The sequence below is a fragment of the Paramormyrops kingsleyae genome, chromosome 15, assembly GCF_048594095.1.
Source record: "Paramormyrops kingsleyae isolate MSU_618 chromosome 15, PKINGS_0.4, whole genome shotgun sequence".
NCBI classification, from domain to species: domain Eukaryota; kingdom Metazoa; phylum Chordata; class Actinopteri; order Osteoglossiformes; family Mormyridae; genus Paramormyrops; species Paramormyrops kingsleyae.
Genome location: NC_132811.1, coordinates 1623445 through 1643231, shown reverse-complemented (window position 1 = coordinate 1643231; position 19787 = coordinate 1623445). Strand labels below are relative to the sequence as shown.

Genomic DNA, 19787 nt, shown 5'->3' with positions numbered 1-19787 from the left:
AACATAAGACTTGTGGCTTGCTCTTAGGTTAGATGTTTAGGTACACTGCTGCTGTAACCGTGCCCAGACTAAGTAGATTATTATGGCTTTATTTAAGGTTTTGGCTGGTATTGATGGCATTGCATACAGCATCCCCAGCACATCAATACACATCGTTCTTCAGATAACTTTGGCACGTTCATATAGTGGAAAACACATGCATGCACAAAGGTCCAAGGGCAGTTACGTGGGTGGTAACGTGGGTAGGCAGGCGGTTCAGGCTGCTGGATCGCGGGTCCCATGAACATGTTCTGCGGACGTAGGTAGTCATGGAGAAGTCAAACGTACAACGACATACACTGCGAAGGTATAACAACAAAATCACACGCACACAATAGCTGCTCTATTTTGAACTACGCATCGCTTGCATATTATCCCATATGAGTCCATAGTCATGATCGCCTTGCCCAAGTGAACATCAAAAAGGGGGATCCCACCCAGAAAGGGGCAGCAGGTCTCTCAGCGCCTGAGGATCTCTAACCTCCGCCTCCCTCGCATCGACCCTTCCAGCCGCGTTCTCCGCTGTTCCCTTGGCGGGTTTAGCGCAATAAAGATCCCTACGCGCTCTGCCGAGGGAAATTTACCGGAGGAGATAAAAACCACCACTGCACCCCTTCCATACGCACCACAGGCTCACAGAGTTTTACGGAGCAAACGGAGGGACGCGGGAGAGACGGAGCCACGTGCGCTGCGCCGCAGGCAGGTACGCGGCGAGATCCGGCGGCTCTTCGCGTGGCGGCTTGCGGGCTGGGGAAGGTTGGGCTGCTTTTCACTATCCGCTGCTATTACTATTATTTGAAATCTTAGGAACTGGCTTTAATGCAAATACACGCGATGTGATGTTTTTTTATGAATGAAAATGCTACTTAATTTCTCTTTATTGTATTAATATGGCAATTTATTTCAAATGAACCCAAGTATAACCAATCACACTATTTTTAATGATCATTTTATTTCATCTTAAATAATTCACATCGAAATTTAAACAAAATAGAATTGAATATGACAGAATATAATAAACATGATAGAATAAAAATAAACATGATAGAATAGAATGCCTTGTGTTCTGTCGTCGTTGGAAACCCGTTAAACGACAATGTTATAGAATTAATATTTATTAGAACAGTGGTTGAAGTCTTATCGTTTAAACGTTCTGAAGCTTGCAGCGCTTTTGAAATAGGCTCGAAGTTTCGAACTTGTCCAGACCACCGGTACGCGGAAAGACAATGACAGCGTCATTCATAACGTGGCCCTTCCCTGCACATACGTGGTTTATTTTCTGATTTTGTCAAGTTCAGTAAAACGTGAGATTATTTCCCCTCGTCTGGAGGGTCTGGAGCAACGACTGTGACGGGAGCGCGCCGGCCGGGGCTGACTGGCCGCCCGAACCGGCCGGCGGCTGCTCGGTATCGGCGCGGCGCGGCGTGCGTCACCGTAAGGCTCCGGAAGGTCAGCTCAGGTCAAGCGGGCTGTTAATGTCCGCTTTTGGTCAAATCGGAATGCTGGGCTCTTGAAAAAGGCATATCAATCCTTCGCTTTGTTTTGCGATTTTTTTTTGCGTGACTGAAAAAACCATGAATGATGAGCAAGGGCAGAACTTGCAGCTACTCGGCAGCTGGGCTGGTTCGGTAAGAACTGTATCCTGACGTGTAGATTCAGTTGTTCAGTTGTTATTTTCGCCTTTGTAAATGAGTCGGCTCAGGCGAGCTGATGAGCTTAATTTCTAGCTTTGATGGTGAGTAAATCGTCACGAGAGACGATGTGATCCCCTGTTAGACACGATTCACTGCAGATTCTACTACATCATTGTAACCTATTATAACGGCTACTGGGTGTTTCATCCATCCATCCATCCTTCCGTGTCACTTATAGGTCACTTAGGGTTTTTGCTGCACTGGCAGGTCTGTGTTGCATTTTTATTTACCACCCGGTACTCCTCCAACCCGATACAACTTTATGAGAAGTTATAACATTCTGGTTGGAAAGATTAATAAATATTTTTCTGACTTCTTTTAATAGTTTTTATCTTTGTAAATCGATGATCAAAGTGTCTCCTTGAACATCTTAAACTTTCACTAGTATTTGTCTGCCTGTTCATCAGACAGTATAATCTGCTTTCTGAAGTCCCTGGTGCCGCCTTTCTGCACCATCGACTTCGTAGCTTCCCTGTCGCTGTGCTCACCATCAGCACTCTGCAGATAATGGAGCACTGTCACATGGGCTGTCGTTCCACCTCTCCTCCCAGCCTTATCTCCATTCCCCAGTAGCTCTCCCTTAACAGAAGCCCGGGCTCAGTCCTCCACACGCCTTCTTCATAGATTCAAGCTTCCATTGTTCTTGCCCATAATATCCAAAGCCAAAGTCGGTTTGGTAATGTAATGTAAGTCCTTATTATTAATAAGCTGTCAGGTAATATAGTGACTTAGCTGATAGGGTTGTGGTCTCACACCCCTGGGGTTATGACTCCTCGCATGTGCAGTTCCTGCTTGTGGGCTGTGCATGTTCTCCCCATGTTCTCAAAATCCAGAGACATCCAGTTAAATTAAGGGTTCTCTCTATACTGAGTGTGTGTGTCTGTGTGTGTGTGTGTGTGTGTGTGCTTAACTGGTCCCCACAAGGGGAAATTCAATTTTATAAAAAATCTGACTGCAATCAAAAAACTAAAAATGCTAAAATTCTTGTATTTTGTTTGGTTACTTATGGTTTAGGTTAGGGCTGTGTAGGGGTTACGGTCGTCATTGTTGGTACTGAACGGTCCCCATAAAGATAAAAATTGTGTGTGTGTGTGTGTGTAGCCTGTGACAGATTGGCATCCTATCTAGGGTATAGAATGTCAAATCTCAAGTTTCACTACAATCATAAAAGTTGCTGGAGGCTCATTCATTTAGCGTTTTCTCTGCTCTGTTTTTTGCATGTTAATGTCACTTGCCTTTGTGCCTTTGTGCCTTTGTGCCTTTGTCTCTTCCAAATGATTTTGTTTGCATGTGTTGTTAGAGTAAGATACCGGCTGCAGTTCAGGGTAAGCTGACACCCCTTTTCCTCTCTGCCGCTGTTTACTAGCTGTTGACATTCCGTGGATCTTCTGTTTACACACAGCATTCTCCTCATATTCCTTCTTCTCCTGCAGTTCCCAGTGTGCCTCGTCTTCTGGATCCCGCCATGAATGAGACGCTTTCCAATAGCCACAGCCTTTTCCTGAACGACGACGCCAAAGAGGCTGACCTCCCCGACAGACGCTCACAGCCTCGGGATATGCCGACCGCACCATCCAGGCCCTGCCAGGGCGTCCGGAACTTCGTTTGCCGGAACGCCTTTGTGATCGTCACTGTGGTTTCGGTGGCGCTAGGCAAGCAGTCCAATGACATTCAGCACCGTATTTACAGCTCTCAGCCTATCTTCACATTTATTTATTTACCTAAAGCAACATACAATTGTTCAAGCAGGGTTGCCCTTGAGGAATTTGGATATAGCACCTTGATGCAGGGCCCAACATCACTCTGCAGACTGCAAGATCTGAACTGGCAACCTGTTCTAACCCACTGAGCCGCTCCTAGTTATGACATACGGAGACTTTTGCGCCTTATTTTGCTTGCTGGGTAATTATGTTGCAAAGTTATGGCTTTAAATGTTTGGCAGTGATGCTGATCTCCCTGTTCATGTGTCACCTAGGAGTCTTGGTGGGCTTGGTACTGCGTCCCCGCGATTTGTCCCTCAGAGAGATAAAGTATTTCACCTTCCCTGGAGAGCTTCTCATGAGGATGCTGCAGATGCTGGTCCTGCCACTCATTGTGTCCAGCTTGGTCACAGGTAAGTGACTGGTGAACTTTTCCTGTCTCTCTGGAGAATGGGATTGGCTGCCATGTTATCAAAGCATTCCTATTGCAATACAAATACATGCTGTTTGTGTGTTTTCTGAAATTATGTATACTGGACTAGAATTTAGGGTACGAAACTATTGCAACAAATAGTTTTGAGTAGGTTATTCCTATGACATCCCCACCTACAGTCCATAATCATCTACAGCTTCCTTTCAGACTATAAATCTTATGTCTAGTTTCATTTGCATGGTTTATTTACTAATTCAAAATGGGCTGCTGGTTGCTATAGTTTTGGAGTGACTACAGTATTTGATTTCAATTCTTTTTGAGGCCTCAAATCAATTTGTCACATTGTTTCTATGCAAAGATAAGCGAAATGAGCCAATTAGCATTTTAGATTCACAATATGTAGCTCAGCATGATATTCTTGGTAGATGCATGTGAAAAATAGGTGTAAAAGTTGTTTGTGCCTACATTTGTAGCCTCTAGTGCCAAATAAAATATGTTTTCACTTTAAGTGAGTACAATCAGATGTTGTATCAGAAAAACACACCACCCAAAGTGAACACATAATGAATACTGCATGAAATACTCTTATGTTACAGGGATGTCCTCTCTGGACAGCAAAGCATCTGGAAGGATGGGAATGCGGACTGTTGTGTATTATATGCTGACCACCATCATCGCAGTCTTTACCGGCATTGCCGTCGTGATGCTGCTTAAGCCCGGGGAGGGTGGCAGGGAAAGTCCGGCGTCCTCTAGCAGCAGCATTCAGTCAGTGCAAGCAGTTGATGCCTTTCTGGATCTGATCAGGTAAACAAAGCTGGTGCGTGCTGCTTCAGTTAGAGATCGCAGTTTAAAAGTTCCAAGGGCTTATTTTTAGCTCAATGTTTATTTCTGCTTTGGCCTTTGCAGAAATATGTTCCCTCCTAATTTAGTGGAAGCTTGTTTCAAGCAGGTAACGCTGTCATTTTAACTTTTTAGTTGTAAATGATTCTGCCTTTATACCTTAATTCCATTGTGTATAAGCTTAAATGGAAATAATAACGGTTTCTCCATTTTCTTTCACAAATCCAGTACAAAACGCTGTACTCCAGACGCATGACCCAGAGCAATGTGACCCTGCCAGGTAACGAGAGTGAGGCTAACGTCAGCGGGGTCCTGCTGACCAGCGTCCTGCAGACTTTGGAGGAAACTGTTCCTACGGCAGGCTCCTCTAGTGGGGTCAATGCCTTGGGTCTGGTGGTTTTCTCTATGTGCTTTGGATTGGTCATCGGAAACATGAAGGACAAGGGCAGAGTCCTGCGAGACTTCTTTGACTGTCTCAATGAAGCCATCTTGCGTCTGGTGGCCGTCATCATCTGGTTGGTACTATGATTTCGGCCTTGATCTCCATGCGCTGGTTGAAATATCGCTGAGACTTTACAACTGTTTCTGACATTGATCTAGAACTTGCCCTGTGTATGTAAAAATCACCTTGATTTTCCCCTTTAAAAAGCCTAATGAGATCACATTGAAAACAGCCGTTTTATGATCTGAATTTCGTGTACGTTTATAAAGGTGTGACTTTAGTTTGTCTTGTGGACAAGGTACACTCCGGTGGGGATTCTCTTCCTGATCGCAGGGAAGATAGTGGAGATGAAGGATTTGGCCCAGATGGGGGGGCAGCTGGGGATGTACACGCTGTCAGTCATCCTCGGCCTCCTCCTTCACGGTCTCATCGTCCTGCCGCTGATCTACTTCGCTGTCACACGCAAGAACCCCTTTATGTTTATGGGGGGGCTGCTGCAGGCTCTAATGACTGCATTAGGCACTTCGTCCAGGTGGGTGGGACGAGAGCAGAGACGCCTTTACTGACAGCCACACAGGAGGCTCAATCCGAAAACGATGAACACTCCCCAGGCAAAATGTTCATTGAGCCGTTGACTTGATCTCACAGCGTTGACTTGATCTCATCACGGGGGCTAAACGTGTGTTATGCATGTTTGTTTCAGCTCGGCAACGCTACCCATAACCTTTCGCTGCCTGGAGGAAAACAACATGGTGGACAAGCGGGTGACACGCTTTGTGCTTCCTGTGGGCGCCACCGTAAATATGGACGGCACCGCGTTGTACGAAGCTGTGGCCGCCATTTTCATCGCCCAGGTCAACCAGGTGGCGCTAAACTTTGGCCAGATTCTCACCATCAGGTAATGGTGCTGGACTCTGGGGCTATTTGAGACACTCGTTTAGCCCTGGTCCATATTCCAGGCTTTACTACTGTTCCCATATTTATATTGACAGACACCAATGAAAAGGACCGGTTTCCTTTTGATCTTACCGATACTTAGGCTGTGTTTTGCTTCTCTGCTCCCAGAATTAAATGAAGCCTTAAAAATTCATACTGCGTCCCTAATGGTTTTCTATTGGCTCCTTAGTATCACGGCAACAGCTGCCAGCATCGGAGCCGCAGGCATTCCTCAAGCAGGTCTGGTAACCATGGTGATTGTATTGACATCAGTCGGACTGCCCACGGAGGACATATCGTTGATCATCGCTGTGGATTGGTTCCTGTGAGTCTTCCTAAATGTCACCCCAATACGGGCCATTAGAGCAATGAATTCCCTTTGAAAGGTTAAGACTGCAAATATGAACCCTGAAGTTTCAGATTCTTAATGCATTTTGATTCTGTTTGATTCAGTGGAGATGCATTTTTATTAATTAGTAACAAGGTTTCTTTAGATTATTTGAACTGCAGTGTAAAACGATGCACCGTCCCGTTTAAATGTGATAAATCGCATCGATATGTCTGACAGCCAAACCCAGTGACGAATTTGCATGTCTGAGCAGTGATCGCCTGAGGACCACTGCGAACGTTCTGGGAGACTCTCTCGGCGCCGGAATCGTGGAGCACCTCTCCCGCCGGGAGCTGCAGATTCACGACACTGAGATATGCCGCTCTGTCGTCGTGGAGAGTGAGGAGCCCGTCCAGAGCATCTGTCTGGGCAACGACATCCATGAACGTCGCAATAGTAAGACACCCACATGATGGAAGCCTTTCTCTAAGAAATATTACCTGAGTGGCAAAAATGCGGAAAGCAGGGTGTCTTTGCTGCAGGATGCTTACAGACCACCATGTTTGTGGAATGCATGAATGTAAATAATCTAAAAAGCAACAAAAAAAAATCTTATGATGAAAGCAACCAGGCCATGTCTCTTTTTTGCCCATCTTCTTTTCTTTCAATCCATACATCTATCCATCTTCTCCCTGCATGGCCTGGTCATGGAGGCCAAGATCCGGGGTACATCGTGGGGGGGGTGCCAGTCCACAGACACTCATCCACACTCTACCAACAGTTTACAGAGACCAGTTAGAGCATGCCAACTCCACACACACACACACGTAGGGTAAACATATCCTTATGGGGACCGCTCATTCATTTCAATGGGAAAAATGCTAACGCTAACTATAACAACCTTAACCCCTACCCTGCCCTAACCATAACCATAACCCTACCCTGCCCTAAGCATAACCCTACCCAGCCCTAACCATAACCATAAGTAACCAAACATAATACAAGACTTTTGGCAGTTTTAGTTTTTTATTGCATTCACATTTTCATAAAAATGGAGGTTATCTTTGGGGGACTGAAAAAATGTCCCCACAAAGTAAAAAGTTACAGTTTTTAATCATATTTCTCTCCCGTATAAAGTGTCTTGGAGCGACACTCTTATGAAAGACGCTATATAAAAATAAATTGAATTGAATATTGCAGGGAAATCTGGTCCCCACAATGTAATAATTATAAACACACAGGGAGGATTTGGACCCCCAGCCACAGAGACGTAAGGCTTTGGTACTAAACACTGAGCCACAATTCAGCCTTTATTTGGCTTGTTTTGCATTTTAGTGTTTTTGTATGTTTTGTTTTTTAATACTATTCTTTTTATTGACAGACCCTGACTGTTCAAGCAGTAAAGAGCAACCTCTGCATCGTATCTGAGGTCCTAATCCCCCTTCCCATCTACATACCAGGGAAGAGAGAGATTAGCAGCATGGCGAGATCTGCAGTCAATGTGATTAGCTCATTTCATAAAGCCAGTTTACCTCAAACATGTACACAGGGCTCTCCAGTCCAGCCAAGAACTATTCATATCTTATAGTTTGACATGATAAGCCATTTATAAGCTAAATTATTTTTCACTATTGTTAATATTCCATTTTCCCTGTGTCGGAATCAAGTGCCATAAAGCAGGCACATTCTTATTGGGGGATACTAGGTACCCCTTCTCGATAACTGAGGGGGAACCCCCAGTTGACAAAATGTACTCTAAGCCACATGCCTCTAGAAAATCTGCACGGCCCTGCTACCATAGTGCTGCCTTTGGTGCAGAGCTTGTCAGGGTCAGCACCGTCCATCAGGTCCTCCCTGTGTCCTTCAAGCCCTTAGCGTGTTGCCCCAGCTCCCCAGACTGCTGCATGGCTCTATAGGCAGAGATTGTGGCTATAAGACCTTTGGTCATGAGTTTAAGACCAGCTTCTTCTTTATTTGTAATTATTTTGTTCCCCAGTGTTTATTTTCTATTTTAGTTTTCTTGTTCCTAGTTTTTGGTTTGGGTTCTGTTTTCGGTCTTTTGATTATGTATTACTAACCCTAACCCTGTTGGTCTCTGGGTTCCTTGATTAAGTTTATTTGACCCCCCTGTTTCCCTGTGCATCATGATTATTCTACCTGATTGCTCGTTATCCTGCACCCATTCTGATTGGTTAATTGTTCCATGTCTCACTCCCACTGCTTTGTAACCTGCTTCGGTTTGTGTATTTACAGTATGTTCCTGCCTTAGTTCGGTTAGTCTTTGCGTTAAGTGTTTCTCTGTGCTGTATTATGAGTTTGTGCTACGGTCCCTTGCCTGTTCCTGGGCCTTGTGTCCTTATCATTTCTTATACAGTGGTACCTCAGTTCTCAAACTCATTAGAACTCGAATTTCTTAAAAGTCGAACCAACCAGTTCGAAAAAAAATCTGAATTCTGAATCTCAGAAGTCAAACCGTGAACGCCGACCTAAGATAACTAGCACGTGCCAGGAAATAAGTCACGCGGCATGTCTCTCAGCGGAAACAAAGGGTAAAAGCATCAGTCTCAGCCTCGCATTCACTATGATAGCATCGTGCATGTTTACAGTAGCTGAATACATATATTTAGACAGTAAAAATACATTTAGACAATGATAGACAGTAACAGTAATTATTATATAATAAAATACCTTTTAAAATAAAGATTTCTTATTCATTATTTTAATATTAATAATAAACCATTAATATGTTTAATTATAATAATATTGTTGAAGACAAAGGCGCAGACGTCAGGGTATCGGAGAATACGGGGTTTAATTACAGGCAAGGCAGGCAAAACGCAGACAGACAATACAATGACCGGACTGGGGAAACAAACTGAAACGTGGACGAAATACAGAGAGCTAATGACAACAACCAGAAACAGCTGATCACACGGGGTTAACGAGGGGGCGTGGCACAGAAGGAGCGGACGATCGGGGCAGGACACATTGTTTGGATACATTTATTTTCTTACTTTACAAATTACTGTTTTGATAAATGTGCTTAGATGTGTTTAGTACATTATAAGCTCTTCTTGTTTTATCCGGTTCATTTTGTGTTTAAATGCTAGAAAAAAACATATTTAGGTGTAATTTTTTGGGGCCGGGAACCAATTAATTGGTTTTTCATTATTTCTTATGGGGAAAATTTGATCACAACTCAAACTTTTTAGGACTCGAGTTCTGAACGGATTAAATTCGAGTTCTGAGGTACCACTGTACGGCACTTCTCCATTTTGTTTGTTGACTCCTCGTGGTCCTTTCGTTTGTAGTTTTACCCAATTTATTTGCTTTCCCTAATAAACCCCCTTGTGTCTCAGAGCCGCTAGTGGCTCGTCACCTCCTCTTCCTGCCTGCACCTAGTGGCTCATCACCTCCTCTTCCTGCCTGCATCATTCCCCGTTCCCATGACAGAGACGGGAGCACAGAATGGGGCCCAGTGTGGCGCTCTGAGTAAAGTCCGTGTTTTTAGGGCTGCTGGTGCTTTAAAAGCTAATCGTCAAAAAGCTGCAGTATGATTTTACACACAAACATGTGCCTGCAAATCACTCAGTACATCATGTACTTGCCATTTCTTTGCAAGTTATATAATTATTTGTTATACAATTTTTAAATTATATAATAGTTTGTTACACTTGTGCTTGTCTCTCAGTAGAATCTATATTTTAATGACACTTGATGCGTTTTCAACAGCTTTTCAAAAAGTATTGAAGCTTTATTAGTAAAAGTTGACTTGGTGGTATAAATTAATTTGTATAGTTTAATTGTATAATGAGTTTTTGGAGAATCTTCTTCAAATACTGGAATTGAGCTGATTGCCATTCTGTTCTGCAGTTTTCAGTATTCTGCTCTTTGTTTCGTCTCGTCAGACACCATAATATTTACTTTTGTGATTCCAGTTTTCTATTGCAGAGTTACAATGTATCCATTGTTCTTGGGTGTGTGTGTGTTTCTTATATATGGGTATAAAATGGACATGGAGCTAATTATATTTATGTGAAGATCAATGATTATAATCTGGATGCTAATAGTTCCCCAAAGTAGCAAAAACAGCAAAAATGTAAAGAAAACGCTTCCCATGCCCATCCACATGGTAACACATACTTATAGAGCCTTAACTATCTTCTTGATTCATTTTTAACATCTTACTATCTGTGTCTTATGCTCTTACTTTTTATATGATATTTGGTTAATTTATGTAGATTCAAGTCTTTACCATATTGAATGCATGTCCAATCATTTTAATGCAGCTTTGATATTATATATATTATGGTGAAATAATGAGCTATGGATCACTTTACTAATCCAATCCAATTACGTCACACTGGATTTTTTTTACTTTTTAAGTTGTATATGTTTTTGAGAAACTGTTAATGGCACAATGTGAATTGTACAAAATTTGTATTGTAAACTTTTTGCATTTTTAAATGTATTTTATGTAAAATGCCATGTTTTATAGCTCACTGTGCAGTTGAGTGTCATGTATTAAACAAACAAAATAAACCTCCTCATATCCTGCTTGGTGTAATTCTCTCCGTGGAGCAGCTCCCTGGGAAGATCATACCAAAAAAACACAACAAAACGTAAGTGTTTTCTGTCATGTTCAGACGATATATAAATGCTTCATTCGGCCGATTGAGGTGCTGATCCTACCCGCCTTGGCACGGTGTTGTGATGAAATACAAGGAAGATAAATGAACATGCCGGTTCCTGGGCTCTGGAAAGTCTCTTTATTATGAGGGAATGCAGCCACCTTCCCGCCTCTTACCCTGGGGCCTGAATCACAAAGTGAAACCTGCTGGTCAGCCAGAAAAGATGGCGCCCCATTGTAAATGGCCTCCAACATGACCTTAAATGTGACAAGTTATCTTGGTAACCCAAAACTCAGAGAACAACCCCGTCCTGGGTTATTCCCTGCCCTGCCATGGGTTTGCACCCCATCCTGGGTTATTCCCTGCCCTGCCATGGGTTTGCACCCCATCCTGGGTTATTCCCTGCCCTGCCATGGGGTGGCACCCCATCCTGGGTTATTCCCTGCCCTGCCATGGGTTTGCACCCCATCCTGGGTTATTCCCTGCCCTGCCATGGGGTGGCACCCCATCCTGGGTTATTCCCTGCCCTGCCATGGGTTTGTACCCCGTCCTGGGTTATTCCCTGCCCTGCCATGGGGTGGCGCCCCATCCTGGGTTATTCCCTGCCCTGCCATGGGTTTGTACCCCGTCCAGGGTTATTCCCTGCCCTGCCATGGGGTGGCGCCCCATCCTGGGTTATTCCCTGCCCTGCCATGGGGTGGCGCCCCATCCTGGGTTATTCCCTGCCCTGCCATGGGTTTGCACCCCATCCGGGGTTATTCCCTGCCCTGCCAAGGGTTTTTATATCTAAGATGCTTTTTGAAGTACAGAATATTTACTATCTGAACTTTGTTTAATATTTGCAATGTTTATAATTGGATACAGATAGAAAACTGTAACTTGTTTCACTTTTCAAATCACAAATTGCTACTGAAAGTTCCACTTAATCATGCCTCGTGTTTATTCTCCTTCACAGACACTGAGAGGCATTTAAATGAGGCACTTAAATGAGGAACACGAGCACTTAAATGAGGAACACGAGCACTTAAATGAGGAACAGGAGCGTGCTCTGGGCGAGGATAATGTAATGTTGTAAAAATTCATGATACAAATAAAACTGAAGATGTGTTATAGGGCAGGACAGGGCTGGGGTGGAAACTGCCCATCTTCTATACTGCTGACGTACCAGGGTCACAAAGGGAAAAATGCTAACGCTAACTATGACAACCTTAACCCCTACTCAGCCCTAACCATAACCATAAGTAACTAAGCAAAATACAAGAGTTTTTCCATTTTAGCTTTTTCATTGCAGTCACTGATTTTTATAAAATCAGTTGTCTGGTTAACCTTATTTCTGCATAAAGAAGACAGAATACATATACAAAATATATACTTTTGTGAGTGAGGGAGGGACAGGTAACATAAAGATCCCAGCCACTTCACCCCCCTCCCAAGCTCACTATGCTCCCAGATTGCTTGATGTTGGTCCTCAGGTGAATCCTAACAGTATTAAGAACTCCTGCTGTTAGAGGCTGTAGCTGTAATGTCTCTCCTGTATCAGTACTGAGTACTGACCGGCTCCTTGTCTCTCCTGTATCAGTACTGAGTACTGACCGGCTCCTTGTCTCTCCTGTATCAGTACTGACCGGCTCCTTGTCTCTCCTGTATCAGTACTGAGTACTGACCGGCTCCTTGTCTCTCCTGTATCAGCACTGACCGGCTCCTTGTCTCTCCTGTATCAGTACTGACCGGCTCCTTGTCTCTCCTGTATCAGTACTGAGTACTGACCGGCTCCTTGTCTCTCCTGTATCAGTACTGACCGGCTCCTTGTCTCTCCTGTATCAGTACTGACCGGCTCCTTGTCTCTCCTGTATCAGTACTGAGTACTGACCGGCTCCTTGTCTCTCCTGTATCAGTACTGACCGGCTCCTTGTCTCTCCTGTATCAGTACTGAGTACTGACCGGCTCCTTGTCTCTCCTGTATCAGTACTGACCGCCTGCACCGACACAGGTCTGACTGGCCTGTAATTAGCACACGGCTTTGCTCTCCTCCATTATCTCTCTCTTCTTTATGCAAAATCTTCGTGAAACGCTTAGAGAAACCTGTTACGAGGGTCATTATACACAATTACTTTCATTTTATTTATATCAGATTCCATTACATTTTTAAACTGCAAGACACAAATTAATGTCCTTTTGTAGATAAAAAATATGCATAACATATATAAATCTTTTCAATACAAATAACAGATTTGATAAACAATGACCCATTTATTTAACAAAGAAAACAAAGAAAAACCTTCCAAGTCGTCGCTACAGCATTTACATATTTACACATGTACAGGGTCTGCTGGCTACACTCCAGCCTATATATTAATATTTATACTTTTTTACATATGTTACAAAGTCACAAGGGACGTGGAAACCAGCCCCTCACCACATCTTGCATATTGTAAATATAGCTGCTTATATGTTTAATCGATTGACTTAAACCTCAGGGTCAATCAAATTTTCATTTGGATTAAAACTTAGTAAACCTACTAGCAGAGTCAGACCCACTCTGATTCCCATTAAATTTCTACGTTTCATACAGCAAATGTATCCCTAGCAAATCACAAACAGCAGCAACTAGTGATGAGTCTGTGAACCGGCACGTTGTGGCTTCCATGCCCAGTGACACCACTGCACATATCAGCTGCGTCTCTTATACTTGTACATTTTTCTGATTTTAAACCACGAAAGTTAAAGAATGGGCTATTATGCAGTGATGTTCGCATAGCAGACATCACACCTTAGGCATATTGATTTCAGGGAGGAGGACAGAGGACTGGGGGAGGGAGGTGCGGGTCAGACTTTGGCAGTATTATGGTAAGTATTAAGGTATTACTCTGTAATATCTGGCTTGTTTTCATGCACAATCCAAATAGCAGCAAGCACTGTGCTCCTATTGGCATCCACAGCTGGCTGCAACCATGTCGTCATATTGCTTCAGCACCACATTCTCGTCGTCGTCGAAATAGAGCAGATTGATTGAGAAAAGCTTGTCAGGGACGCAGCAGGGCGTGCTGATGCCCTCGGTGAGCTTGAGGGCGTGGATGATAGACTGCACCGTGGCGTGGTTAGTGGGCCGCATGTTCTGGCCCAGCGGGAAGAAGCAGGAGCCTTTGCAGTGATAGGCGTTGTAACCCCGGGGAGATACCACCCAGCTGGACCAGCCGATCTCCTCAAAGTCCACATAGAGTGGGAAACGCTGGCAGGGAGGCTCGTCCTCATCCTCGCTAAACAGCGAGCGCCTTCTGCGGAGGGCAGCTTCTGGCCGTAGGCCATACGGACGGCTAGAGGGCGCTGGCCGGTCCTTAGGCTCTGGAGAAGAAAAGTGTTCTTCATGAAACAATATAATCCAATCACCATAAAGAGAATGCAGTTCTATACACCGCAAGTAAACATGTATATTCGATATTTCACCAATATTGTAAACTGAAGCAATCTACAGTGTCCATTGTAGGCGATAATTTTAGTCATCATACACTTTCCTCCATGCCAGCCATTAAATTACAGCAATGTTTACGTCTTGTAAGGTAGGTTATTTTGCAGAAGCTATTCGGGCAAAGCTCCAGACTTGAATAGAATAGCAACTTTCTCACATGTGACCTGCATGGTCAGAAGTCAGTTATTTAATCACTATACTGCTTTGCCGCTGGTCAGATACACCCAGATACTGGAAGAAGCCTCACACCTTCCAGAAAGCTCTCCAGCGAGGTGGCCCGCCGCCCGTCGTCCGTGAACAGCACCAGCATCGGCTGCTTGCTGTGGTGGTGGTTCTGGCCGGAGGCGAAGCGCACCAGCTTGGAGTCCGCCTGACTGACACCCAGGGTACGCACAGTGACCAAGAGGCCCAGGTCGTTACCCTCGTCCAACATCCAAGACCTTACCTTAAAAAAAAAAAAGAAAAATCTCAAACACCCAACAAACACAAAAATGGCATGATTTGGTGTTAAGGAATCTATGCACACTCCATCCATCCATCCATCCATCCATTTTCTGTAACTGCTTGTCCTGTTCAGGGTAGTGGGGGTCTGGAGCCTATCCTGGTACCACTCGTTTCCAAAAATGTAGAGGAACCAAAACTGTATCGCTTATACAAAATGACACTCCGACAGCCGCCGGTGAGATTCTCCCCCCTCTGCTCCTCTGTCGGGATGGGAACCTTACCGCGTGCGTGATGGAGAACACCTCCCACCCCATGGAGTGAACAGGAATCAGTCTGGAGGATAACAGCCTCCTGTTTTGTTGTGGGTTCATCTGACGGTTATCAAGCTGGTAAATACTAACCTGCAAGAAAAACAGTTCACGTTATCCCCCAGTCCACTGCACATCTAATGCAGTAATTTCTAGTCATTTAAATCATTTTCTTCAGCTTCAAAAGACAATTAAACAAATGCCGCAATAGTATTACTTACCCATTAAAAATCACACACACAGTATTATGCTGCTTTGTCATACCTGGCAGAAATGGTGTCGATTGAACGCGAGGGAGACTTGCGGTCTCACTTTAAACAGGTGGAGTTCCGCCGTCAAAACCTTCTCATTTTTGGCAACAGTCGTCAAGTTGAACAGGAACTGAATTTGCTCACTGTGAACTAGCGAAAACCACGGTGTTAAAAGAGACAAAGAACAAAAAAACAACAAAGAAACCTTCAGCAAACCGTTAGTATAAAGCAATGAGCGCATCCAGCGCCGCATGCAATGCAGGGCAAACATGAATGAATTATCCATGGAAAATACACGAGAGCTTATCGGACGCGCTTACGTTTATCGAAGAAACTGCGCACGGTGTTACCCTGCAGCAGGCCGGGGTCTTTGGTGACCCCGTCCACATCGGCCACGGTGTTATACAGATCCAGCATGTATTGGGGGGGCTGCTTCTGCTGGGAGCGGGCGGGGGGCACGTCCTCCATGCCAAAGACCTCCAAGAGCCTCTTCAGCGCTTCGGAGCGAACATCATCCGATTCGTTCGCCAGTGTTAAGTACTTTTCCAGGGGGTTAACGAGCGGCCTGGAGGCACCGAGGCAAAGCAGCTGTACGAGCAGGAGCAGCCGGGTCAGCATGCTGGAAGGTCGCCGCACGGCAGTGATGGAGCTCGATCACCATACCTGCAGCTTTATACCAAATAACAGCGGGACCGTTGGTATGTGCCTGGGATCACGATTGTTAAAATTCCATTTAGTCATGCAAATGTAAATTAACAATCAGTGTTTGTAAAGACCAGCTAACGCGACGTTAACTGTGTGTGAATCCTCGTTATAGGTACCTCTGCTGATAGCAGCTTTGAGAAGTCCATCAGGGAACTTAATCCATTGTGCTTTTTGTTCTGAGCACAAATAGCTTTAAACATTATCTCTGACTGCCTAAGACTTTTGCACAGTATGTGTGTGTGTGTGCAGAGAGAGAGAGACAGAAAGAGACTTAAAAGATCTGTGATTTCATCTCTGAAAAGTGGGCCGTTTGATCACTGGAGGCGAACTGCAGTCCTTCAGCGGGTCAGACAGACTGATAAATCCCACAGGAACGACAATTTCCTGGATGAACACCGGTCCTGCCTCTTGCTTGGTATGTGGCAGATGCCGTCACAATACTGACCTACCGACTTAATTACGCTGATTGTCTGATCAAACACAACACAAATAAAATAAGTGACAATTTTAACGGTAGTAAAAGTTTTTCGTTGTCCATGCAGTAGACCGACATACAGGGCGGCACCGGGATAAATCGGTCCTGGACTCTGGGGCCCCCATGGTAAATGTCGCCGTCACACGATTTAGCGGCAGTGAGATTAACAGCCAGGAAGTTTTTCCGCCGCAGCCCGGTTTTCTGCTTCACCCTGGAAATGCAGCATCGATCCGTGAAACCGGTGCAGTTTTATCCCGCAAAGCGATCGGTTCCCTGACACATGTCTGTGGTGCCGGTATTTGTGATTTGCTAGGGATACATTTTAGTATGAAAAGTAGACATTTCACGGAAGTAAACCAGAGTGGGTCTGACTCTGCTAGTAGGTTTTTTATGCAGTTTTAATCTAAATTAAAATCCATCTGAGCCTGAGGTTTAAGTTAACATGTGGAATGTGTAGGTGGCTGGAGTGAGATTTTCCATCCGAGACAATTAAGCGACAGGTCTGCACACACATTTACATGTATGTAAGAGTTCATTACCTTGTAAATGGTCTGTAGGGTTTGCAAACTTCTCCGATGCTTTTAATGTAGCTAATTTTAGGTTTATAATGGAATAATATAGATTTGCCGTAATATTGAGCGTGAGACTCGGTAAGAGTGAGTGTCACGCCAGATGGGTGAGAGATTAACCCTAATATTTGCAATATGCAAGATGTGGTGAGGGGCTGGTTTCCACGTCCCTTGTGGCTTTGTTACATATGTAAAAAGGTATAAATATTAATATATAGGCTGGAGTGTAGCCAGCAGACCCTGTGTCCCATATCCCTGTTAGGGACACACACAGAGCAAAGCAATGATTACAGTAACTCATGCCTGTATTTTACTGTGGAGCCTGGGGTCTTACTGGGGTCTTATCTGCCATGTTCCTCACCTGCTAGACAGGATTCTGCTCCATCACAGGGCGCTTTCACACTCTGCGGGCAAGCACTCTTCCTGGCTGAGTAATAGTTAAGGGCTTGGATTTAATATGAATTGTTTTGGTACAAAATATGTGATCACTTTATAGTAACAGTTCTTTCTTTGTAGTTATTTTTGCTTGATTCCAGATGGTTTCAATGTTCAGTGAACAACTGAAAACATGAGATCCACAGAAAGAGCAGGGACAGAAAGCTATGTGTGAAAGAGCGAGCGAGTTTGTGGGTGTGTGTCCGCAGAGAGTCCTGTCCGCAGTTTGGAGAGATAGAGAGATGAATAAATCGGTTGTAAGTTCTGGAAACTTGCTCTGATAATTCTGATGGATACAGCTGGGGTTGGCCCTCAGCAGTATCCACCTGCTCTGACATCTTTAACAAATGAGGAACACTTGTTCGTTCTTCTTCGCTGGGTACAGCCCTCTCACCATCAGTCTAATGGGTCTCAGTGAGACAATTCTGGGTAAGATTTCCTTTTGCAAGTGTATCCTGCTGGTAATCAGCAGGGCAACTAATTCAAAATAATAAATTTGAAAATGAAATTTTACACAATTTGTTAAACCCATTCGTCCATCTTGTAAAATATTGGTTTGCAAAAGGAAATCAACTGACATTGTAGTAACCTGTTAATATTATGAGTCCATGCAAGTTGCTCAAGTAAAGCAGCGTTGTACTTATATTTAAATAAACAGTTTGTATTGTTTGTTCTGTGCCCAGGCATGGGGAGGTGGGGACAGCTATACCTGTATCTGAGGAGGCCTCGAATTCCAGAGGAGCCACATCCTAGACACTCTCCCATGTCAATTTCCTGGGGAAAATTAGCAAAACAAAAAACGGTCATTCAGCTCACAGCAGGCACCAATGTGTCCTGAATGCAGGTCAGGTTCTTGGCGGGGGAGGGGGCGGCTTAGCATACTAACTGTTTTGATTTAGCACCCCGTGAGCTAATTTGTGTCCATTTACTTGTGCCACATTTGCAAAGGGTGCCAAACAATGAATATGGAGACAGCACAAACACATAGTGATATAGCTTAACATATGGGATTTTTCATTCAAATGAATCATCTTTATAACATGAAGATTGGAAAAAAGTGTAAAAAAATATTGTATCCACTACAAAGTATAAATGAGCTGAAATAGTAATATTTAAGAAAGACTGTAATTGTAATGACAATAATTTAATACGATCACATAAAATTTAATAGATAAACATTTTTCATAACATGGTTAAGAAATTATTATTTACACATTAATTACTGAGTCAGAGGCCACACATTTGAGCATAAAAACAACAAATTAAACACTGGAAGCCAACGTTTAACCAGAGCACTTTAATAAAGAGTGAACTAGGAAATTGCCTCAACTTTAAGTGCCGCTGATAGTTTCGGACATGTTGAAAGCTAAATTTGGCAAAGGACATTTCAGTATGAGACCCTGGAAATGTGTCACTAAAATGTGATGACTGTTTAAATGGAAATTATGCTATTTGTTTTTTTCCTGGTCTAATTGTAATCGCAACATTTATCCTGTAACTGAGTCCTTTTAGTTATAGATCAGGTATATAAGCGTGATAGAATCCAGAAGGGTACCGAGAGATGTGAAAGAAAAGGTGTCCATCTTGGAGAATGAGGTCATCTCACCAGACATTAACGGCAAGACGAAGTCACCTTGTCGTTCAGTTTGGTTTGAAACTGAGGCTATGGATGGTCAAATGCTAAAGATGGACATGCTGTCTATTTCCAGCGCTGTCTCCTGCAGGCTTTAATCAGAAACGTTGATTGAGCTATTCGTACAAACTAAAAGTTTCACCTGACAGGGAGATGGTCCCTAATAAGCACTGCTAAGCTGACAACTACAACGTGAGTTAACTGTCTGAGTTAGTGAGCCTTACTGCAGGCTGTAACTGATCTGGACCATGTTTCCCAAAAGCATCAAAATGCTATGGTGGTCATAATATAAATAAAGTTTAATGGAGCTTCTAGTCATTGAAGCATTAAAGTACTTTTGACAAGAAGACCGCTGTCCGCGTAGAAGATGAGGTCGAAGCCGGTGGTGTTGAATCCGCTGCAGTGTTCACGTTCTGTAATATGTTTGTGTCACATATACGTAGTAGTTCATTTCAAGT

At 43.8% G+C, this 19787-nt stretch overlaps 2 protein-coding genes across 2 annotated transcripts; one reads left to right on the top strand and one right to left on the bottom strand.

The window, feature by feature from the left end:
* The first annotated feature begins 410 nt into the window (after positions 1–410).
* slc1a6 (solute carrier family 1 member 6) lies at positions 411–8821 on the top strand. Its single transcript, XM_072699841.1, has 11 exons — positions 411–742; positions 3167–3381; positions 3705–3846; positions 4463–4670; positions 4773–4815; positions 4935–5221; positions 5447–5680; positions 5852–6046; positions 6275–6409; positions 6687–6868; positions 7794–8821. The coding sequence occupies exons 2-11, from the start codon at positions 3199–3201 to the stop codon at positions 7838–7840; spliced, it is 1656 nt and encodes a 551-aa protein (XP_072555942.1). The 5' UTR covers positions 411–742; positions 3167–3198; the 3' UTR covers positions 7841–8821.
* Positions 8822–13900: 5079 nt separating this feature from the next.
* On the bottom strand, positions 13901–16580 carry LOC111860359 (bone morphogenetic protein 2-like). The gene is made up of 5 exons (XM_072699842.1): positions 15833–16580; positions 15526–15662; positions 15235–15354; positions 14759–14954; positions 13901–14385 (listed from the first exon to the last, which is right to left on the bottom strand). The coding sequence occupies exons 1-5, from the start codon at positions 16128–16130 to the stop codon at positions 13967–13969; spliced, it is 1170 nt and encodes a 389-aa protein (XP_072555943.1). The 5' UTR covers positions 16131–16580; the 3' UTR covers positions 13901–13966.
* Positions 16581–19787: the final 3207 nt, after the last annotated feature.